This window comes from Lichenostomus cassidix, chromosome 5 (genome assembly GCF_008360975.1).
Source record: "Lichenostomus cassidix isolate B80296 chromosome 5, HeHo_3.0, whole genome shotgun sequence".
Lineage (NCBI taxonomy): Eukaryota > Metazoa > Chordata > Aves > Passeriformes > Meliphagidae > Lichenostomus > Lichenostomus cassidix.
In genome coordinates, this window is record NC_139486.1 from 56,223,161 (window position 1) to 56,248,634 (window position 25,474).

The following is a 25,474-nucleotide window of genomic DNA, read 5'->3' on the forward strand; positions in this document are numbered from 1 at the left end:
TAATTCCTGGTAGTCTGCAGCACTTCTTGCCATATACACTGCACCACCAAAACACTTGCTGAAATACTAACATTACATATACTTACTTCCATTTTTAAGACCCTCAAACTTCCCATGTCACAATAATCACTATGTTACAAATTACCATTCAATGCTATCATGAGGGTGTACAGTGCTTCTAAAAGTGCAGTTACAGTGCTGTTAAAAGATTTTTGTCTGGGTAGAAGGTATTACCTCTTCTCTGAGCTCTTACTAGACTTCCAGGCTAAACCCACAGCCCTACTGAAATCAGCATTAATTAGTACTGCATTTAAAGCGAGTGAAGTTCTGATCAACCAGCTGCAAAAATAGGTTTTTTCCTTTACCTTAGAGCCAGGTTTTGTATCAACAGCAGATGTAGTTACTGCAGTGGACGTTTCACTGACCATGCTTGAAGGCCTTTGGTTAATTTGTTGCTTGGACATAGATGAATTCTGTCTAGAAAACAAACAAAACCAGATCATCTGAAGCACATTGTTTCAAATAGTCAGCTTGGCCTTTTTATAATTAATGTTCACAGTGTGCAAATGAATGACAAGTTAGTCAAATATTTCTCATGCATGTGCAACTTCTTTGCACCACTCCTGTTATCTTGATTTCAGGTCTTTCTCAAGCAGTGATACCTGATGATTGGGATTTGTCTGTGCATAAGGAGAGAGAAATCTGCCAAATTGTCTGCAAACCTAGCAGAGAATCAAGATATAACAATGAGTGTGATAAAAGAGAAGATAAGGCTTGTGCAGTGAAACCAAATTGTGCCAAATTTGGAGACTTGGTACAACCATGTGAAAGAGCCAGCAGTGGGGAGAAAAGGAGAGGAATCAGCACTTGGCAATAACAGCCTTCTTATTTAAAATCAAAGTGAGTCTAGACTGCTGTTAGATCTTTCACTAACTTAATGCTACATCTTTGAATCTGCCCAAAATATGATTCATAGCACAATATGAATTATTAAAATACTTTTAAGCAAAATGGTGCAATTCAAGGCAGATAATTGTTAGAAATGTGTAATTTCTGAGTCATCCTAAAACTCCAGAAATCCTGATAACTAGCTCAGATACCCATTTAAAGCATAAGTGAGGTCAATCCTTCCAGAAGAACCAGTTCAACAAGTAAGAATTCAGCACAGCAACCCAGATGAAGAATTAAGAGGATAAATGGAAGGGCAAAATAAAATCTCTGTGAAGAGAAGCCTCAGCAGCTGAGCTTAACACCAACACTGAATGAAATTAAAACCACAGGTGGCATTTTCAAAAATCATTAACAACATAATTTAGCAAATAACAAGTAGCAATACAGTCACATCAGAAAAGAAAACACAACAAAACAAACAATTAACAACTCATGATTTTCCTTTTCCCATCAGTAAGCAAACAAAGCCATTTTAGAAAAAACAAAAAACATGACATACAAGCTACACCAAACATGGTTGCTGCTACCACTGAAATTCAGATCTGAACACAACACAGAACAGATAATTCTGAGCAGTTATCACATTTATCCTGAGAACAGAGAAGAGTCTGTGACTGTAGCAGCTCAACACAAGGTTTAACAGAGGACAAAGTATTTGTCACCACTGCTCTTCCTCAGTTACAACCTGAACAATTACCTGTCCAAAAGCTTTTACAGGCGGTTTGGCGTCAGGGAAAGCACATTGTTCCATTTGAGACCAGAGTTTCAGTGAAGTTTGCAAGTAAGTAACACAACTGAAGTCCCATCTTATTTATAACTTGCATATCTGGCATAAACCCCTGCTTTCCAGATATTATATATAACCTCAGGTCCAAGATATGAGAACAAGCTACAGCAAGTCCCTAAAATTCCTGGCCTTCCTTTAAAGCAAGAGAACTTCATCTTAGTTTGAGCCAATTTGCCTCACTTCTTATGGACCAGGTATTCTACTTCAGCATCTAACCTCCTTTAGGAATACCCAGATTAAGACACTTCCCATATATGACACTGCCTGACTAAGCTATTTCTGTTGATAAAAATGAAAAACACCATTTAAGTTTTGACAAATTTGAATTAATTTTTCCCATTAAAAAATTAATAAAGAAAGAGGAATAACCCCAGAGGAATGGCTTTAATTTAAAATTTCTGCCCTGATTTAACAGATTTTCACTGTTCCCCAAGATACTGTTTCACAGCAGGTTAAACATACTGCACTTTCCAAAAAAAACAGAAGAATTACAGAGGAAGATAAGCTATATGTTTAACAAGACCATCATCAGAGAATCGTAATACAATACAGAATGATAAACATGTAATTTCTAAGCATTTATTAGGTGATCACACAGTGATTTCTCTTCTACCTGCTATTGACAGTGATCACTGCCAATAAACCAGACTTTCCCTTTCGAGCAGCATCAAATTAATGATGAACTTCAAATGCACTAGCAGAAAAATGCTTTTTAAAAAATGAGAGATTGTTGCCATGGAAGAACTCAAATAGCAATCAAAAGAGACATTAAGTCCATTGAAAGAGAAAATACATTATTATTCTCCCAAAAAATGTCTTCAGCAGCAAACCTTGGTGATGCAAACTTGCTGTACCTGACATTCAACAGAAAACACCAAACAATATTGAAAATTTATATTTGTAGGTAGTATTTCAAGTATACAATAGATTTTTGGCATGAAATCAGAACATAAAACTCAGGTATTCAAGTCTCTTAACAGCTAATCAATATTCTCATAGTATTTTTAAAAGCAAATAAAAATAGGCAGAATATGCAGAATTACCTGAAACATCCTGGCATATTAATGGAATTAACATTGTCCTAACAGTATGTACACAATCAACTTTAAAAATAAGTGTCTATAGCATTGACTCAGTGCATTCAGAAACATTAGTTCAAAGTCACTGTTACCAAAGAGGTTTGATAATATCTGTTCTCCAAGACACCCCATTTCTGTCTTCGTAGTGATGGTCTTTTATTATTTTCAGGCTAGTTTTCTTACTGCCTCCCCCAAGGGTATGCAGACACACACAGAATTGCAGTGTGTCCATTTGGAGCTCCAGCACTGTGTAAATTTTTTTAAGTACTTGAAAATAACACTCTATATAGTATCTCCTGCCAAGCAACTCCCTGCTCTACTTAAACAGTGCTAGCATGTCTCCAGAAACTACATTTAACAGCTGAAAAATTACACAGCCAACATCTGGTTTATTAAAAAAATCCCTAACACTGAACAAGAACAATAAAAAAAAAAAGGCTACATCAGTAGCCCATATTGAAAATGCAATACTCACGAGAGATCATAAAGCTCAGTCGACTTGGAAGAGCCACACCCATACCAGCAACTTAAAAAGTTTATTTGTTGGAATCAGATATGATGCAATAACATTGTGTCAATACAGTTTTAATACTAATAAATTTCCTAATTAGCTAGATGAAATAAGCAACTATCCCAGTGTTTCTATACATCTAAACAAGGTAGCTATTTATTTTGGGGCTGTTTGGGTCTCCTCTTTTCTCTCCACCTGGTATTTTTGCTGCTATAGTAACCAAATGCAATAGATAAAATAAGATGGCTCTCTCCCCAGAGGTGATACACAGGTTTTATCAGGCACATAAAAACAGGCAAGAAAGAGCATAGCACTCATTGGATTAAGCACACTATATTTTTTCCCCCATATGTCTACACTGATGTTCAAGTCTTACCTTTTTTAAAGTACCATCTTCTCCTTTGCAAACACACTCTGACAAATACAGCTCCTAATATAAAACTGCTAGCATTTACCATTAGTTACATGGCTGCATGTGCCTGATTTTTCCTTTCTGCCCACAATTACTTAAAGAATTGTTATTTAAACAAAGGTGTAAGAGGAGAAAGCTAAACATTATATACATCTATCCTAATTCTACCATAGATATTTTTCTGAGAAATGCACGTGTAACAATGCAGTTAACTAAAAAACCTAACACCTGTCTGGCAGACTTATCATTAATTCTCATTTTTCTATTGGCTGTTTAAGAAAGGTCTCTTCATGAATTAGGAGTTTATTTAAAACAAAAACAAAGCACAGGAATCAAGGGGCAGCTGTGAAATGGAGTGACTTCCCATACAGCAAGATGGTCAGATTATGTCAAGGTGATCCTAAAAACTGTGAGGTGAACAAGTCAATAGAGAATAAAAATTATTCTAGACAAAAACTGAAATGCTGGCAGAAACAGAGGGAAAAATAACCTTTAGATACAAGCAACCATGTCACAAGATGCCAAACTGAATTCAGTGCCAACAGAGAAGTAATTCAAAGAAGGAAGAAATGAAAAACATCTCTGCAGCTTTTATCACTCCAAACAACACTGGCAAGGAAAGGATATTTTTAAATATCAGCACAATGAGTAGCAGCAGCCAAAGTATGCTAGGAATTATTAGTAAAGGAATAGAGAAGGAAGAGTGCAGTTCAATTATTGTAACAAACAATGAGCTCATAGGCTGAATCTTGCAGTCACCTATGATCAATCATTCCATCAGGAAAAAAGACAAACCTAAAAGTGACATACAGAAAACCTGGCTCTCAAGCAGAGCTAGTGAAAGGTACAGAACACATGTCCAACACACCAAGTGACCAAAGCTGATAAGTTTGGAAAAACAGAGTACGAGGTAAAGATTTGACAGTGTTAGGAAATAAGAATGTGTTAGGAAATAAGGAATTACTAACGACTATTTAAAAGAAGAAGGAAATCTAAATTAGAACACCTTCAGAAAGAAGGAGTAGTATAAGACTCAAAAGATAATAGAATTCAAAAGTCACGGGTTCCAGGTACAACAGAGCTGAGAAAATCAGATTTCAGCTTGAAAAGCAAAATTGATGTGATATTGTGTAAATGCCTTGGGGAAAGACTAGTGAAATACAGTCTCAGCCTTCTACTGAAGGTGTCCAGTTCTCATTTGATCAAGAGAAGCAAGGGCATATGGTTCACCACTGAGTCACAATCAAGCTAGGATTACATCACTCATTGGCGTAATTTTCCAAAACTTATTTCCAAATCTTCTTGCCAGAACACTGCTTCCAGGATGAGGAATGGCCAGAGCAGTCCCCACATCCATCATTTCTACATGACTCTAAATTACTTCTCTAATGCTGAACGTGTCCTTTTCAATAGATGTGTGTGCTGCAGCCTGAACAAGGTTGTGCTTACTTCTCCCCACTAGCTCCCAGTCAACATCTGGTGACAACTCCTTGGCCCTAACCTTCGATTAAAATCAACCATTCAGTAATAAATCATGTCACAACAGCACTAAAGGACAAATCGCCTTTTACAAAACCCTTAAGAGTGCTCCTGCTTCAGACAGGGTTCTTCAGCCACTGGAAAAAGTAGTCTTGGTCAAAGGATCCCATGATGGGAAGTTTTCCCAGAACATGCCAATCCAGGGCCTGCCTTTCTGGCCTGAGACCTTCTTGTGGAAGTCATTTCCTCACACGATAGGGATCTACAACAGATTCCAAACTGATACACCATCAACACCAACGATTCTAAGAAATCCCTGCTGCCTGAGGGAAAAGCACAGCACAGCTCCATTACAATTCCTAGGCCTCAGGACAGGGAGGTGTCAGCAGCAGCTCTGATTTCACCAGAGACATCCATGTATGTCAACAGCATCATCTGACAGGAGCTCACACATGACCACGGTGAAGAGCATCTGTGTAAAACCTCCACTGCTGCACACAAGTGCTACAAAACGAGTGAAAGCAGAGCATCCCACACATTTGAAAAAGACATTTTTAAAGCAATTTTAACTGACAGATTAAAACCGTTCAACCTTAAAAACACGTACTTCAAGGCAATAATAAAGCTTAGAGAAATGTTCTTGCAAAGACTGTTTCCTGAGCAGTTTCTACAAACACACACTCCTCTCTATACTCCTCCAGCCATTCCCTCTTCTTTTAGAATAAAAACCATCTCTCTACTAATTCTACTACGGTGTAAGATTTTTCCTGGTTTTGATGCCATCTCAGTGCGAGTAACTGAAGTCTACAGATGCTTGTTCATCAGACTGCCCTTCAATCAAGCACTCCCATTTCTCTTCCAGGAAAGTTTCTAACATACATCAAAGACCACTAAACCCATGTGCCACCAGCAAGTACTTCTTTCAATTCTCTTTTTAATATTTTATCTCCTACCATAACTACAAAGCCAGCCTAGGCAGGTGTGACTAATCCAGGCAAGCAGTCCAAGGAGTTTATCCAAACACCTATTTTCCAGTATATATATATCAATCCATATTAAATTTGACTGAGCCTTTAGAACAGATAAATTAGAACACAATTAACAGATGGAAGTTGGAACACTCAGTGTTCAACTCAGTGGGTGTGGTCCATAATTTTGGGAGATTTGCTGATTTGCAACATAGCTGTTCTCCTCACTAGGAGAGTGAGGTGGAGCAGTTTGTTTCACACCTGTAAATGAGCCAAACCCCTCTGAGCAGCAAAGCACCTGCATGCCATGGGCCAGTTAGGGTGGCCTCCAGCTCAGCAGCCATCCCACAGCCTTCACATCTCATTACAGGTCTCTCCCACCATGCTGTATTTCATGTTAGCTCTCAGCAGGCACCTTAACACAGGACTGGCCTTGGCTTTGCTTTAAGTTGGGGGAGAGCAGCTGTTTGGTGGGTTATTTAGGGGTTTTAGTGTTATTACTGTTTTTGGCTGGTGGGTTTGGCTTCTAAACTAAGTGAGGAGTTCTTCTCAGGGCTGTATCAGAACCTCTGAGCTCTACAGCCATGTTCTGCTTCTTTCTTCTCCAAGCCACAGGACAAGACATTGCTGGGAAAGGCTCAGTCTCCAGGGAGCCTCACACAGCCTTCCTCTAAGCCTCATTTTTCTTAATGGTGTAATTGCTTCTGATAGCAGTCCCATCAAAATGTAAAGCAAGTTAAATGTCACAGAATTTGAAATGCAAAGAGTTCAGAACTGTGCAGGCAGCCACACAAACCCCACGTCCAGGGCATTACTGCAGGATGCCCAGAATCTGAGACACATGAGCTGACAGAGGCTACTTGAACAGTGCTGGAAAACTGGGCTGGAAAAGGAAAACTATTTGGTGTTGTCCCATTCTTCTTGCCCCTTGAATTGGTTTTAGAAGTGATGCAGAATTTTGTCCAAGGATCTGTCTTCTGTCTAGGGAAGACACCCAGTCATTCCACTACAGAGGGATTGCAGGAGCAACCAGGCATGCAGCCAGGGTGACAAGAAGAGTTCAACCCTGCACTGGAACAGGGCATGATCCAATCCAACACCAACCCAAAGAGGATCAAATTCAACAGTTTGAATACATATTTCTTCCTTTTGGTTTTTTTTTAAATCAGACAATCAAGATAAAGTATGCTGGAAATTAATATTTTCAACACCGTTTCTCTAGAATAAAGAAAAACAGCTGATCAATGTAGAACATCTTGAATGAAAGAAAACCAAGAAAATACAGTGAAAACTAGTAATATGTTGTGTATTTCAATTTCAGTACAAACCTTCCAGTGTGCTCAGAAAACATTTTTCATTTATGTTCTGTTTATCTGATATTTATATAAGACTAAAGCATTATTGTTTAAATATATTATGTATATTTTTTATTTTTGGGGTTGTCTGGGGTTTTTTAAAGATTCGATAAAGACTTTCTCTCAAGCCCTAGCATGGAACAGGGCTCAAATCAAAAGCATACTATCACAATGAGCAGTAAAATTTTAAGCAAAATCTCGATGACATTTTTACTACAATATCAGAAGAACCGTTAATAATCTAAATTACTAATCTACTGTAATTAAACGTGTTTTAGATCTCTTGACATGGGTATAAAACTACTTACTCTTCTCGCAAAATAAATTCAATATTTTCTGGAGAAACCTGTCCTGTCACAGGATGTCTAAATGACGTGGTCTGCTGATTATGGCTGAAAGGAAAAAAAAAAAAGAAAAAAGAAAAAAGGAAATTAATATTGCTATACTCAGTAAAACATGATCTCTAAAAGACAGAATTGTTTATATTTATGTTTTTCTGCTCTGTTTCAGAAATTAAACATATTTCTGAGGCACTTTTCAGGTGTGAAATGTTTTCAGCTCCTTCCTATGCTCTTGTTGACTTTGCCAATGGCACAATGTATCACTTAATTATTAAAAAGGTTAATGTCTTAAATGTAAACTAGTTACAATCTTTAGTTAGTGAGACACACTTGAATTTATGATTATTTACACCTGGCTGTCATCAGATTATTTAGATATAACATAGAAATTACAATACATAAATGTCTGACTTGTGTTTCTGTAAATTTCACAGAACAGAACCAGTAAAATAACTTGAAATTCTGCTGGACAGCATTTTACACAATGTATAATATTTAATGAGGTCACAGAGAGAAATTATGTAGAAGCCATTTCTTGCATGCTTTTTTTGCCCCCTAATATGGCATTTCTGCAGAGATTTTTCTTGACACCTTCATGCAGAGGATCAGATATAACCTTAGCTGTGTGGCTGCACGGTCTATATAAAACAACATAATTTACTCTTTCATCAGAATTGAATTAAAATCAGGGGTTTCTGTAAGCTTTCTCCTCAAAGTACTATCAAGATACTTTTCTCCCCTCTGTGAAATATTGCTGTTCATTAAAGATAGGTAAAATATTTATCTGTGAACCAAGTGCTCATCTAGTTAAGGTTCTAAATTTTTCTGTGTTTAGTTAACAATTTTTAGGTAAACAACATCCAAAACCCAGAACTCATTGCTAACTGAAAGGTAGCAAAATAGTAACACACTGAGTATTCAGAAAATAAAAATAACAAGTCCATAAAGAATTGTACCTCAAAGAGGCAAAAATGAAAACCTAATGCATTTTCTTGTTGAAAGACTTGGAGTTTTTCTTTCTGTAAAGCCTAGTAGTTTCAGGCCTTACAGACTTGACCCTGTTGTCCAGCATATCAGGATGTCCCCCAGCACAGAGTAAGAAATATTTTGAGGTTTCAGAGTAATGAAGTTCCTAAGAGATAACACTCTGCTGACTGAAGGACAGCTAAAAATCAAACAGCTCATGCAGCCATAACATTCCAATGTGAACAGCTCAGGACATGCCTTGATTTAAAAAACAATCCAAAACCAAGCAAACCAAAACCAACCAACAAAAACCCACAAACTGCTCACACCAAATCCCACTAAGGCCTCAAACAGCAGAGAATATTTGGTGTGTTACAAACTTTTCATCACACCTTGCTACAGGGAGTCAGATATAAGGAACCCACATAATGAACATTTCCAATGATAAGCTGAAAGCTGTAATAACTTATGCAACACCAGAAGGCCTTTTTCCAGCCTCACCTATTACAAAAATCCTCCCCCTAGAGCCATTGGAAACTGTGAACAAGACATGGGCTATCAATTACTGCACTGCACCAGGATGGCATTTGCTCCCTAGACTGGTGAGAACTGACCTGTGGTTTAATAAAGGTTAATAAAAGTTTCTAAATCTTCAGTTTTTCCATGAAATCAGAGATCCAGAGGGAGACTTTTCTGTAAGCATACAGTACTAACATGTATGAAACAACCAGCATCTTTTTCTTCACAAAATGATTGAGGAATATTGTTTCCTAAAAAAGCATTTTTACGTGAGTTTAATTTTGTGTCTACATCCACAGAGCGGGATAGGAACTTGGGATGATTTTAAAGAAAACAATAAATAATTATAACCCTAACAATTAAACTCCATGTTTGTCACACAGTCCAGTTTTAAGTTGAAAGCCTTTCCTTTCAAATCAGACCTGAAGCAGTCTGTTAAACCTTTGATGCTTAGGTTAGGACTGCTATCAAAACAAGTGCAGATACCTTGTTAGCTGAAAAAAAATGAAAGCACCTTGCCAGCTATATTCTCCAGGAGCAGAGGAACTGCCATCTGCAGGCTCTCAGTCATTAATAACTCACTCTTCAATTAAGACTAAGAAAAAGGACTATATTCCAGAAGTGCTCTAGGGTTATTTAGGAAGTGAAGTTTGCCATTTTAACATACCAGCACATACACAAATGCTTTATTCTATCCCAGGAAATAAATTCACTGGAAGATGAATTGGTCCTTTTAGTTGCAAATAAAGAGCAAGTGCATTACTAATAGACTAAATATTAGTTACTAATAATAAAAATTTCAGCTGGAAAGTAAACACTTCTTAAATATCCAAGCAATGCATTTTGGGACAAGTTTTGCATGTCAAATACTCCGAGCAGAGAAACAGAAGGATGGCTCTGTTACTGCATGAAATGCAGACGGTAATTTCACAGACAAGGAGAGGGCAACATAAACCCAAAACTTCCCGCAAATCTGCAGCTTCAATACATAGGACTTCACTAGGAAGAAAGAAATGAAACCCCTGCCACTAACAATTAGTTCTGCAGAACACAGTGGTTTATTTGAATTTGAAAAGTGAGAGTTTAAGTGTTTTGCCTCACAGGACTCATTAAGACTAAGCGATACTATTCAAAACAACCTATACAACAGATGGCTAATGCCTTGCAACAAGGAATTAGATAGCAGGGAGATTTTCCTTCACAATGAGAGCAGTCAAACATTGGAAGAGGTTGCCTAGCAAGGCTGTGGAATCTCCTTCCTTGGAAACATCCGAAATGTGGCCAGATAAGGCTCCAAGCAACCACATCAAACTTTATAAGCTGGTTCCAACTTTGAAGCTGGCCTAGCTGGATGGAATGGGGTACAGAGCTCCCTTCCAGCATAAATTATTCTGTTCTGTCGTTCTCTGTTTCTCCCTCCGTCGTTTCTCTGCAAGTACAATTTAATTCCTATAATACCTTTGAAGCTTTCCCAGTATTTAACTGGATTTACTCCAAGACTATTAGCACTACCTGGTTTTTATTAGGACAAGAGAAACTAAAGAGTTAGATTTTTTTTTTGTTTTCATTTCTTTTAAACGTTTGCTTAACAGTGATATGTATTACCACAATACTGACAACAGTAACGTCGTCAGAGAGTATTCTACACTTGTTGCAGTGCAAACTCTCCTTTGCAAGCACTGACTAAGGAAAGACCTGGCACAGCTGTTCTCTGGACAGATCAGCTACCCAAGTAATACTTAATCACCTGTATTTCCTCCAAATGGCAACTATTGAATGGGTTCCTATTGTCCAGAAATCTACCATGTACAACAGGCACAATAAAGTACCTTAATAAAAGGACACGATATGCTGCTCCACTCTCCATGCCCCTTTCATTCTTTTTTTTTTCCCCCACTAGAGAAAGACGTAATAGCTTCAACAAAACCAGCAAAGGCTTATGATGCTTCACCATGTGAATTCTGAATGCCTTGGAACTTTCACTAGTACAACGCCACACGTTAGAAATGCCAAGCTAAGTTTTCCAGCAGCCCTACAAATCTTCTGAGTGATGAATTAACGGCGTTTTCTCCTAGCAACCATCTTTTAAGTTTTGCATTATTCTGATTCTGTACAAATACTGGAAATCAGAGTCACAAAAGCAAAGCAAGCATAAAATCATGAAAAATCTACAAAAAATTACATCCATTGCTATCTACCACTACCAGCATTATTCCATTACACTATAGACTGTTAAAAATCATTCTAAATTTCGAAGTTACAGGACACCATTTTCCAAGGCTAGTAATAGTTAAGACTGAGACTCTTCATAAAATAATCACAGATGAAAACCCATTTCTTTTTAATTTGATACCTCAATACAAATTCCAGGATTTTACAGCACACATACACAAATTTACCAATATAAGAACTGAGAGTCATCCACTATCCTAACACAGAGGCAATCCAGGCTCTAATTCTATAGCATAATGGACACAGACAGGCACTTGTGCTTGCATGGATCCTCTTGCAGAACTCATAATTAACATGACTTCAATTCATTTTGTATTTGAGTTAAAGCCAAGTCCTAATTATTAATTTTTGGACATGACTGATGCTGATAACCTTTCATTTCAAGTCAAGCAAGTGTATAGATTGTCTCTGGAGTAATTTAAATGCGCAGGCAGCCAAAACTTGAAATGTGTGAATCAACCATTGATGGAGTCTACACCACATTAACAGCAAATTTATAAGTTGTGAGAAATATTCATATTGTCATTGGACAGATGTCCTATAAATTATTACAGGCCATTTCTACAGCATTTATTTTCCAGGTAGGCTGACTCCTTAACATTTACCTGTAAGACTAGATGAACATAAACAACTTTCTGTTGAATAGCCCAAATGGTGATGACAGTTCTGTGTGGACACCCACCCACACTTCCATGGGAGATTTTGGTGTGGGTGCAGCTGACAGAAGAACTCATGCAGTGAAGAACTGTGCAGCCAGTGAGTTGTTACTCCAAACAGGAGAAAGTGCTTGTAGGTAACCAGGCAAACAGCAAGGAATAGTTTGCTTGATTTCATAGCATATTTCTGAAACACATCAATGGCTTCAAAATAGTTTCAGCACTGTCTTCTGAGTACTTTTTGGGTATTAGGTTTTAGAATTGGTTAGAACAAGTACCAACAAATAGTCCAAGAAAAACAGTGCTCTCAAAGTTCTGCAAGCTGGAAGAAGAATGCAATGTAATACAGAAATAATTTGAAGGATTAGGAACAATACCAACTAATTGTATTAGTCAAGGAAAAGCACCCACAAGCTGCACGTACACAAAACTCCATCTTTTAAAAACACTGAAGATGATCCACTGCTTTAAAACATCAGGGTCTCCTCAGGGTAGCAGTAAAATCCTTGTCCCACTGTAATCAGTGTCCAGGAGATTTTCATAAGGCCAAAATTTCACCCCCTCATACAGTTTAGCACCTTAACCTAGGAACTACTGCGTGAGAATCAGAGTAAAACTGATTCTCTCCAATCTTACATCCGACTTGGATAAGGATTCCTAAGTGGTTAGTTGTTTAGTCAGAATACAATTCTGTAAGCATCTTGAGCTGCTTGTCGGTGACTACCAGCAGTCAACACAAGAATCTGGGTTTATAAAGACAGATTAAAGGAGACAAGATGGCCTGACATCAGATTTTATCATATTTGCACTTCTGGTAAGACAAGAAGAGTTTGAAAGGAACAGCAGACTGACAGTCATGCTCTCATGTCATGTTGTCCTTCTAACCACTTCACTAATGGTGAGGTTAAAAGGGAATTGCAGGTTTCTTTGGAACTGAAAAAAATTCTTTTATCCTGTCTTAATGAGCCACCAAAGATAATTTATACTATCCAATAGCAGTATCAGCAGGAAAGATTTTGTTAATGAACATGCTTTTAAAAACAGAGCTAATAAAACAATGGTAAGCTAATATGGAAAATGTCACAGAATCACTACAAGTATTTTCAGTCATTAAAAACACAGATAAGAGGATGAATGCACTATCATCACAGGATCAACACAGATTTCCATGAGTAATACAGGCTGAAGTCATCTGCTGATTCATAAATCCTTTTGATGCCTATCATGAGAAACCATCAGGATTTTATTAACTCACAAAAACAAAATGCACTCAGAGAACTTGAAATTAAAGGGGAAAAGCATGTTAATTTTGAAGACAAAGAAATCTTTAGAAAAGAGGAATTTGTTTCTATTTCATTACTTTTGCAGTTTTAGAACAATTGCTGTCCCTGCCTTCAAAATCAAAAATTAAATTAAAAACCTCTCTGATAACACAGATACATACACTAATCTAATAAATTCATTCTCTAATAAAACAAGAAAGTGGTGATATCATTAAGTAATGTGATTAAAACACCCTGGGTAAAAGCAGCCTACTCTTATATTCCAGTATCAGCCACAAGATAAAAAATACAGTGAGGAAGCCAGCCAACAAGCATTGCCACACAAAGACACTGTTTTGGAAAAAGTATATAAGGGAAGCTTTACACAAAAACAACACATATCTCAATTTTTAAGCCATAACAAAACTGGTTAAAACAAAGTAGGTGTTCACATGCATAGCATCTAAATTTACCGAGGGAGGCTGAAAACCCCCACTAGTGCTCTTTGAGCCTATTATACTTTGATGCAAAGCCACATATATGGTAACAGACAAGACAGTCCTGATTGTTCTAAATATCAAAGCAAACACAAGTTTTCCAGCATCTACTTTTCATCCAAGTACCAAACCATACAGTGAAAGAAAGCTGAAACAATTTAATACAACAGCTATAAGAACTGAATAAAACAGATTTTGAACACCTTTTCTGCTGCCACATAAGGCGTATAACCTCAAAACATTTTCTCTTCATTGGCTTTTAATGCCGAAGATAGAGTTTAACTTAAAAGAAATGCACGTCTGAACTATCATTTATTGGATTTAAGGCATAATCAGTGATTATCAGAGGACAATACTGCAGACTGAGACCTTGCTGTGTGGCCCTCAGTCAACATGGAAACACACTGCCCTTTTCACCTCTCCATAAAATGGAAATGTTTTATCTACCACCTATACCACAGGAATGGAGTTTTAATCCAATACTGCCTCCTTACAAAACCACAAGTGTCCAGGACAGAATTAAAGAGTTATAGCTGGTATCCATCAAGTTGTCCCAGAGCTACAATCTAGAATACCGAATCCTGTGGCTAGCACAGGTTTTTCCCATGAGAAATTTTCTTGTGTTTTATAAATAAAGATAAACTTTGGATGTTGTTGGAACAGTGTCCCAGAACTTGGACAGTGCAGGCCTGGCCAATCAGGCCTGGGGGAAGGCTTCTGACTGACCAATCTGGGTGACTTTTGAGAACTCTATATATGTGATGAAATCAAAACAATAAAGGTCATTCCTTCTTGCCACTGAGAACTGGTGCTTTCATTACTCTGCTAGCTGCTCAACAGCGACAGAATCCAATTTTGGATCTCCTCATACAGGAGGTTGCACAGGAAACCTGATGTCTCACCCAATCCAAGTTGCCTAACTATTGTAAGGTGGGGGATAGTTGCTATCTCTTTCACAAAGGCAAAAAAAAAAAAAAAAAAGGCAAACAAAACCCAAAACAAACAAGCAAGTTTCACATACTAGATTTTGCAGAGAGAATGATATAAAAACGCCACAGCATTCAGGAAGAAAAACTTGAAAGAGCATTAAAACCTGGTTTCTTCCTTCAATCTTCAAAAGCACCATTAATTAACTCCTTCAGCAATTAAATAAATCCAAAGTCCATTTATATTCTACTAAAAAATATTCCATTAAAGTAAAGAATTTATGCAGGCTGGGTTCCTGTGCTTTTTAGCTACTAGGACACAACTTCCAAGCAAAGCCTTTCCCATAGTTAGAGTCATTCAAAACATCCATGGGTCTGTCTCAATTGCTCTCCAGCCCTAACCCTTATGCTCCACAGCTTCACAACACTATTGAGGTACTGACCATAATCCTACAAACCTCATGCCCTTCAGACACCAGGCTAAAGAATAAACAAGGATATCATCACTGTATTTACTGAAGTAACATTTGGCATGAAGAAACCACAATTCCCAAAGAGCACACCTATTCTAGTGGGTTGGCCGATAATGTTTACTGGCATATATATTAATAAAAGTTCCTTCATGAGTTACAAAGTGTTTCAGCCTGTGGAAACCTTGTGGTTAATTCTGAAACACTTCAAACTCTATTCATCTGTGGCTTAGGCAAAAATAAAAAAAAAGCAATGAAGTTATTTCCTTTGGTTTGTGTGATTCCCAACTGTTTTAAAGCAGTTCCTCCTTCTCCTATCTCACTCAATTCACTGTGTTGGATAAAATGTAATACGTCTTCTCCAAAGTTAAGTGCATTTGTAAAATGTTTTTTCTTATCAAATCTTAAGTATTAAATGGACTACAGTACTCCTGAGAGGCACATAATACCAAGCCTTTGCTTGAGAGAAGGTTAGCAATGCAAGATCACCTTGCCTAGAACAGGTATAAATTAATGGAGCTTTTCAGACTGGCTCTTTGGAGCTGTGAATTACACACCTCATTGTTAGCTGCCTTTCCAAAGAAGCCCAGTACTGAAATACTGACATGCTCTAAAGCCATGACATCAGCATCTGCTTACAGAATGCTACTGCAAATCACACCCAGAGCCAAGATTAATATTTTAAGGATTGGAACTGTAAAACAGATGTGGAAGAGTCTCGTTTTACATTATGCACAGTTTATAAAGTGCGCAGAAATACCATTGTAATTCAATGAGAATCTCTTCAGCATTACGGAAAACAAAAGGGGAAGATTTATAGCTATGTAAATATAAAAATATAAAGCTATCTGAAGTTGACTAATTCAGACTAACTTGCGCAAAGAAATAACCTAGAGCCAACTTGTCCCTACAGAGATGTAGAAATATTCAGTGGCCCCAAGTCAGACAAGCAGAGAAACTCCTCAGACATTTCCAAACAATCACAGAAATATTCCTGTAGAGTTAAAATATTTTCTTTGGCATCTACAGAATGGAAAATATGCTAATATATATAACACTACTAGAAAACATTTATACAAAGAAGAAAAAATGCTATCATTAATATATTAATCATTTCAACACTGCACTAAATAACTCCAATCTCTAAAACGTCTCTGGTTTAATTCTCATTATTTTACTCAATGCAGAAAGCCAAGCAAACTTTGAAAATCAACTATTTTGGTCTGCGTAATTCTTTGCTAAATTTTCTTTGCTAAACACAAACCAATTAACTACTCCTCCAGAAGTGCAAATATTTTCAGTCATCCAGTGTCTCCACTCCACCCCAACCCCCAACTCCCCACTATGTAATCAAAGCATGTCAAGTCCCAATACAACCTACAGCAGTTGGTTAATAAAAATTTACATTCCTGACATAAGTTATGCTGAGTTTAGTGTATTGGATGTTTAAGTATGTGAACCAAACAAAAATGAAATCAAGGAAAACTCTCATATTCTCACATTCTGTGCTACATTTCTTGAGTAAATACACTGCATTGTCAGAAGGTGAAAATATGAGAGGAAAATAATATCATAAAATACAATAGAGGCACTGAAAACAACCCAGCCACAGAAGAAACACTTGCATTTTCTGAATGTCACTAAGTACACACATTAACAAGTGCCCAACCAACCAGTACAGAAAAAGTCCACAGTGCACACAACTGATGACAAAATGTAGATCTGGTGGCTAAGGGAAATACCACAAGGAACATATCAAGAAACACACTTCCACTCTTCCTGTGCATTAGCTAGCAAACACACTTGTAAAATGCCCTTGCTGGTTTTCTATGAAGTGGTTCTGAGGTTTCATTTAGATTAGCAAACATCAATATGAATTATTAGATAGGATGCAGTCCTCTGGGGACAGCATGAGCCTTCAAAATCAGTTCTGAATGACACTCTGCATGAAACCACATTATTCCATTGGACAAGATGAAAGTCCCTTCCTTAAGCACAGAGATTACTATTATTTTTTAAAGTAACTGGAAAGATGAAGCAACTACCATCTTTCACAATATGACTGGAAGCGAACAGCCACATCTGACAGCCAAAATGCCAACAGCCAACACAGACAAAATCAGGCTCCTTAGCTTCAGGCAGCAAGGCTGCAGCACAAGCCAGCCAAAAAGCCAGCTCTTAGCACATCACTATATATAGAGGAGCTATCAGCTGCATTCCTCTGGGGCCACTTGGACAGCATGTCATGGCCTCTTGGCCTGGTTCTTGTCCTGCAGCTCCACAGCTCTGCAGCCCCAGCAGAGCCCTCCCTTGTCACCAGAGTGAAAAAACCTCCAAGGGTTCAACAGTGCTGCTCCTTTATCTCCAGGGGATCCACAGCCTGCACAGCTCCACAGCACAGCTCACACCACTGAGCATCACAGAAACATGTCCTTAAAGCAGAGCTCAGACAGGGCACCTGCAGCAACACCCACCTCTCACCTTGGCCATGCAGGGACGAGTTCTCTGCCACGTCCCCAAGCTGGGAGGACAGTCCCATGTGGGTTCAGCTCCCACCTCACAGCATCCCCGCTGTTTGCTGCTGTCAAACACCAGCAGCAGGGCAGAGCAGGGGCAGCACTGGCATTGCACAGCTCTGCTGGGCTGCTCTGCCCCTGTCAGCCGAGGCACAGAGCAAGAGAAGCTGCCAGCACCAGAGCTCTCACGTTGCTGACAAGGCCTGGGGTGAGAACGGGATTAGAGACTCCAAAGAAATTCCACCAACTTCTTCAGATCCTGCATTAAAGTCCTTTCAATGCCAAGAAAGCCTCTATCAAGCATGTGACTGAAACTTGGCAGCTATGAGGGTGAAGTAACTTCAGATGAAATAATATTTGTTCTTTAGGTAATTATTTAACAGAACATAGGACGATAGAATGCCTTCGAAAAATGGATCTTTTAACTTACAGAAAACTTTGTAATCTCTTGAAAATACAGGTATTAGATAGCTCTTCACCACTCAGGGAATTAAATTTTTTTCCCCTTTCAGATACAGCAAGAGTAAAAATAATGTGCTCCAAAGCATATGACTGAACAGATCCAAACTAAGAGCTAAACTTTCCTGGTAAATTCAGAGCAACATACAGTAAAAAGGGTTTTATTCAATGTGACTCTTTAAAAAACTCCAAGTGCACCATGACAAGTGTTATATGCATTGATATTTAATCAAGTGGATTACAAGCAGCACAATACCTTTCCATGCTTTCAGTGCTTCTATTCTATTTTAATTTACTAATTATAGAACATATGTGATGTTCTTAAAAATGCTTATATAAACGTAGACTCTAGCGATATAATTATTTGTAAAAGAAGATTCAGTTGTATCAGTGGGTTTTTGGTGTGTGTTTTGGTTTTGTTTTATATATTGACTTTTTCTGGGACTTTACTTGATTACAGAAAGTCAAAACTTTTAAAGAGGAAATACAGTATGTAATTGGACATACCTTGTATTATTCCCCTCTGAAAACTTCCTATGATCTGCAAATAAAAGCTTAATTTCAGATTAATTTCATTTTAATTTCTCTCAATCAGCTGTTGGAACTACTGGAATTAATTGAGGTCATAAACCATATCTCTGAACATGTGCTGTCCCTGAAATGTAACTTAGTAGATTTCAATTGCAGAGCCTACTCTAAAACAAATAAAAAAATTGCAAGTGGCACAGAATAAAGAAATGCGAGAGACTGATTTCTGCTGAATAAGTCTTCACTTACAAAGTGATTCTGCTTTGAAGTTATAGTGCAAAACTGATGAATATAAAGTTGAAAAATATTGAATTCACGGAGTGATGAATTTCAGTTATTTTGGATACTGGACTGGGACTTGGAAATGTGTCTTTACAGAGAACTTAAGCTCTCCCACAAGAAAAGTGAAAGAGGTATCTAGATTTGCAAAACATGAAGTTTTTCTGCATCATTAACAGATTTTAAAAGTTAATGGTTTTGGCACTACTACACTGGGATTTGGGAGATCAGCATTCAGATTTTAGCTCTGATGCAGAATTCTTGTATGACCCTGTCAAGTCCTCCTATTCTTATGAAATCACCATTTTATTAACATTTAAGACATTTAACATTCAAAAGAGAGAAAAGATGACTAACAGTTTAGACTCTTAACTTCATTTGCAGCTTTCAGGATGCTACTGCAGCACATACAAGCAAAAACATTCATTGTTCAAGAATAGAAAGGACTACTTCAACCTTTCCAAAGAATTCCAGCAAAGCTGGGAAGGGAGAACATGTTGGAATTCCTGCATCTAGATAAACAAGACACATCACTGCCTTCCAGATTAATTGTTTATGGATTTACAGAAAATCTCTCCCAGTGCCTAGAACTCAGTTCTTTAAAATATTTTTATCCAACATAAAATGGTCTTGATTCTGAAAACAATATTTTGGCAACATCAGTGCTCTTTTGACTTCAAGAAGTGATTGTATGGATGTGGGAAGGTGGCTGCCTTTCTTCCTACTGTACTCTTTCAGAGCTGTGAGGTAACACACTGTAAAATAGGATACGACTGTACAAGCATAATGAAGCCTAATGCATTACAACACCCACAGAGCAAGTTTGGCAAGGAAAATTATTTGGCAAGATTAAATTGCCAGTGCTGTTCTTCAAAACTGAGCCAATTGATGCCACCTGAAAACTTGCATCTCCAAATGTAAGTCCCAAAAACTAAGTTCACTTTGAGATGAACTTTCGTATTCTACATAATCAAAATCTTCCTGCTCAGTTACATTCTAGTCCCTGTCAATGTAATTCACCCAGGTACAACTCCTAAATAACTGCACTGAAACATCAAGCTCAGCCTAACATGACCCAGAAAATGTTTGCTTCTGTAGTATCACATGTTGTCACTTTAGTACTGTTCTTTGAAAGCCATCTAAGAATCTAAATCTAAGCCAGCAACGTTAATACAACTGACTCAACTCCAGAAGTAATGAGTGGCAATATTCATTCATCTCAAAGTACAACACTAGAAAGGCACAACCACATTGTAATGCAAATTACTGCCAAATCAAAGTGAAAGGAGGCAAAACATCCCATTTCTGAATACAAAGACAGTCTCTAGGAAAAATTAAAAATAAGTAATTATTCTTAACTTGTATGACTCAGACCTTGTTTTCTATCCAACATTCTGGGGTCCTCATGTTATATGCCATGACTTCAAGCTTAAATGCTTCTGAATTTAACTACTATCAGAGAGCTCAAAAATCCCACAAAGACCGTGGGATGTAGAAAAGTTGCAAACTATATTCTAAAGACACACTAAGAAAAAGCAGCTCGAACTTTTTGGCACCTCAAAATGTTTGGCTCTAAATTGCTTACATACCTGTTTTCACACTCAGATGTTTCTACTGGCATAAATTTAAGCATGAGAACTAAAAAATAGACATAAAAAGCTGTTTTGTTGATACCTTAGAAAATTACAAGTGAGAGTTACTGTGGGAAGAAAAGAAAACACTAGAGTTCTATTTGGAAAGAGAGTTTTGTTTTAAGTGAGAGGCTCTAAAGAATATAAACAATGTAACTGATTGAAGTTCCAACAGGAATGTTTGTGAATAGTCAGCACTGCCTGTAGGGAAGGACAACAAAAGAAAGGAATCAACCAGGTGCTTGGCTGTGAATTGTGTGTGAGGCCATCTCTGTGCATCTAGTATTGAAAATTTGTTGGAAGAAAAAAAGAGCCTTGACAGCAGGACCAAGAATCACATTGTTTCCTCATAGTCTTCCCCAGAAGTTTACCCAAAGAAAGAAAAAAGACAGGTGTACCCTTTTTATTAAGTGACCTTACCCTACCCATAAAATCACAAATGCAACGATGGTGGTGTCCAGGTTTGGAGGTACTTTCTGCTACAGTTAAGAGCAAATTCTTAAGAGAAAAGAAATAACCCATATCCATGACATGTAACACCAACTATTTTCGGAACCTTCGTCTAATGCCAAGTATCAAAGATGCACACAAGATGCCACAGCTCTAACTGCTTACCAACAAAAGGAAAAAAAATCATTAATAAGCCAAACAACAATTACAATGGAATAACTGAACTTTTTCAAGGACTGTCCTTTAAGTTGCATTAATAGTTTATACAACCTGACCTCCATTATATGCTTGTAGAATTAGTATGTCTATGTATTTGGTAGAATAGGTAAAGAGGTCACTTAAGATACTGGAAGTACATATTACCTCCATTGTTACCTTACATAGCTGTTAAAAAGTTAGTGTACTTCTCAGCTGGATCCTATTAAAACAGCATTCAGCAAAAGCAATGGGATGCCTATCTAGGAAGTAATGTCACTCCAATGTAATTATCACAGAATGGTTGGCATTGCAAGGACCCTAAAGACCACTTAGCTCCAAGCCCTGTGCCCTGGGCAGGGACACCTCCCACCCACACTGGGTTGCTCAGAGCTCCATCCAACCTGGCCTGGAACACTCCCAGGGATGAGGCATCCAAGACTTCTCTGGGCACCCTGTGCCAGTGCCTCCCTACTCTCACAGTAAGAAATTTCTTCCTGGTGTCTAATCTAAACCTGCTCTCTTTCAGTTTAAAGCCCTTGCCCCACATCCTATCACTGCTCTCCAATAACAAGTCCATCCCCACCTACAAGCTCCCTCTAAGTACTCCAAAGCCACAAGAAGGTCTCCCTGGACCCTTGTGCAGGTTGAACAACTCCAGCTCTCTCAGCCTTTCCTCATGCAGGAGGTTCTCCAGCCTTCTGATCATCTCCATGGCCTCCCTCTAGATCCACCTGAGCTAGAAAACTATCATTAGAGCTCAGAAACCAACTCCTACCTAAAACCACCGTGTGAGTGGCTGGACAATCAAAAAAATTATATGTCCTTCATTAGGCACGTGGTATTACAGCACACAGAGCTCAGGTCACAGGACTTTCCCTCAGGCAAACAAAATTCCAGCAACCAAAGAAAGACATATAAACACTGCAGGGATTTTCCTTGCTTCCTAATCCTCTACAATTGAGATGTTCTCTTCTGTTCCTTGAACTCCCAACCGTTCCCTGGGGCTGGAAGTACAGGTAGTTCCAGTTCTTCACAGAATTATCCTGCCCTCTTCTTCACACAACTAATGTGTAACAATATTATGATCACATTATAAACATATAGGTTATATTAGTGTATAATTATACAACTTTTACCATCAAGATCAATATATATTCATAAATTCACTAATCAAAACGGAAGTGTTAACTGACCTATGAGATTCCAAATTAAGCAGACTTTTTAAAATGCAGAAAATTCAGAATGCAGAATGTGGGACATTAGCAGCAGCAGTTGTATCTACAAATTAAATCTCAACGGTATCAATTAGCAGACTTCTCAGGAAATAATTGAAATGAGATTCTCAATTCAGTCTTCACAACACCACTTTTACTGCAATCTCCACAATACAATAGACTCTTGGAAAACCTTCAATTTTAAATCTTCTCAGGGCTTGCATTTACAGTATTATTTTGTAAATACATTTCAGACACTCCTATCTCCAAATATCATAGCAACGCTGTGCATGTACTGCTTCAGGCTCTTCCACCCCCAGTCTCTCTAAACTATTCACCCTCCAGCAGGATTTTCCCTATGCACTGCTTTTAGTCCAAACAGCCTGTCATAACACTGTGGTCACTATAGAAATCCTGAACGAGAAGCACAGACATCAGAGACATATTTTATCTTCCAAAAACCAGCTGAAGTTCAAGACACATCCATCTCAACCTTTCTTAAGAATATTTTCCACTAATGTTTTACACTCTTCACTCATGGAGAACTGTCAGGCATCTGCAACAAGCTGGCACCAAAACGTACAGAGAATAATAGAATAAAAGTCCTTGAGCTACAAAACAACATTGCTCTGGCACACTTTCTGCTCCTTACTGTGTTTTCTTCATCTCTATCAGGAATACCATTTCACTTATTGAGATGTTTCCGTGCGCAATCATTTTCGCGTTACTGAAAAGTCAGAAGGACCAAAGAGAGAAAACTGCACTACAGCATCTCTGTATTTCCATTGTGGAGTTTCTAAGAGCAAATTTTAACAGCTAGTACTTCTAAAAAGCATGAATAACGCTTATTATAGCAAAACCCATATAATTTACTTAAACATCCACAAACCCCTGAATTAGAGCAGGTAACACTTCCTGGTCATAAATTAAGAATTACTACAAAGCAGGTAGCAAAGTACAGATTAAGGCAGAACCTTTAACATGTCAGTTTTTCTTGGCTTGTGCATGCTTTTGTCCATCTAATATTTTTGTAGTTAAAAGTCTAATCACATTATTTTAACTGGCAAGAAGCAGAGTTCCTGCAGGGGATTAAGGAATGAAGTACGAGTTATAGGCCCTTATTATTATTTTCCAATGTGAAATATGGTTATTTCACACAGAAGACAGATCTTCCTGTTTGCTGACTGGATCACAAAACAGTTTCACCTCATATTGCATATATTCATCACATTTTATAAAAACCCTAATTTGAAATTCTTCCATTTATTTTTCTTCAAATGACAAACTTCTGTGTTCATTCTTTTCTCATACACAAGAAGAGAATCAGCTACTCTGTTTTCTGAACCAGTACTCTGCACATTATTTGAATGAAAATGCCCAGAAACTATTCACCACAGCAAAACTCCCTTAATGGAAAGTAATTATAATGGGAACAATGACTAAAGTACCAGAGATATTTTTGCTAGTCAGGAAATCGAACACACAACAGCTTAAAACACAAACCACTTTAAAATAAAGTAAATATTTAGATAATTAATCAGAAATTATATTATCTTCATTAGGAAGGGAAAAAAATTCTACAGGGACAGAAGCCACAGTTTCCAAGGAACAGCATGACTTTTACAATAGTGCAATAATAATAATACCCTTTGCATAGTTTAGACATATTAATGGTATCACCTGAAAATCTAAAACACAGTTTTGGTAATATTTAAATTTTTTCACAGACAAAAAAAATCCATACAGATGAAACTTGAAAAAACTGAGATGGCATTTACCTACTGCAATGTAAAAACTGATTAAAAACATGCTTTGTTTACAAACACTTCAGCTGGGACAACTCACGTTTCTCAGTGTTTGCAGAACCAAGATCAACAGACACCAAGCAGTACATCTCCTTTTGTCAGTCTGTAAAGGATTCTTATGTGCCATTTTTGCAAAAAGACATCTTAAGAATCATTATCCCCAGGAAGAGTTAAAACAGAGTGGTAATCTTGGAAAGTCTAAGTCTACTGAGAGAATATACAGAAAACAATGATACTTAAGGCTTGTGATGCAGTAAAAAGTACACTTCAGTGCTCTTAATGCAATGTATTTAACCTCATGTTTAAGAAGTGCTTTTCATGTAAGAACATGTTCTGAAGGACTGAGCTCATAAAGTTATGAATCAGAAGCAAACAGAAAAAAAGGCTTTGAAGGTCCTCAGTTCACTTATTCCTTAGGAAATGAAACCAAATCCTGTCAGGGTTTACCAAGCACAGAATGACACTTCAGATCGAAGATATTTCATCACCTCTGAGGAAAATTTGGCCAATTTGGTCAAATGCAGTTATGGAGAAAATTTCATTGCATAATCTCAAGAGTTTTCCTCTACAAACACAGCAGTCCTTCAGCTCTTCACCTGTTTCAGTGAGTCTGCACAAAATAAGGCTTACAAGTTTTCCTGAACTAATGAGTGGCCACAACCAAAAATTTAAATTATCCCCCACCCTAAATATTTTTACAGATACTTTTTCTTGTACTTTTATAGACATATCTGTAGGAAGACATATACATGTAAAATATGTACATGTGTGAGCACATGTGCATACCTGAGATGTTCACTTTGAGGCTCTAGAACTTCTGTGGTTAGACAGATGTCCTAAAGATTAAAATTCTTAAAATTTGCAAAGCTTATCTGTTACCTATTTCATAGTAGCACATAGGTTTTGATTGTAATGTCCTCCTGTAGAAAAGGTATCAAATGTGTCAAATTGCACCAGTTAAAATCCAAGAGAAACGTTCAATT

The 25,474-nt window shown here is 37.6% G+C and overlaps 1 protein-coding gene across 3 annotated transcripts in view; it reads right to left on the reverse strand.

Annotated features, from left to right (window-relative positions):
* The window catches only part of PLEKHA7 (pleckstrin homology domain containing A7), a 145,287-nt gene that overhangs the window by 53,150 nt on the left and 66,663 nt on the right, over positions 1-25,474 (reverse strand). For all 3 annotated transcript variants that reach the window (XM_085063221.1, XM_085063220.1, XM_085063222.1), the window contains exons 4-5: positions 7,851-7,934; positions 366-477 (exon numbers count right to left, since the gene is read on the reverse strand). In XM_085063221.1, the coding sequence (XP_084919347.1) occupies positions 366-477; positions 7,851-7,934 (196 nt within the window). The remainder of the gene's footprint in view (positions 1-365; positions 478-7,850; positions 7,935-25,474) is intronic.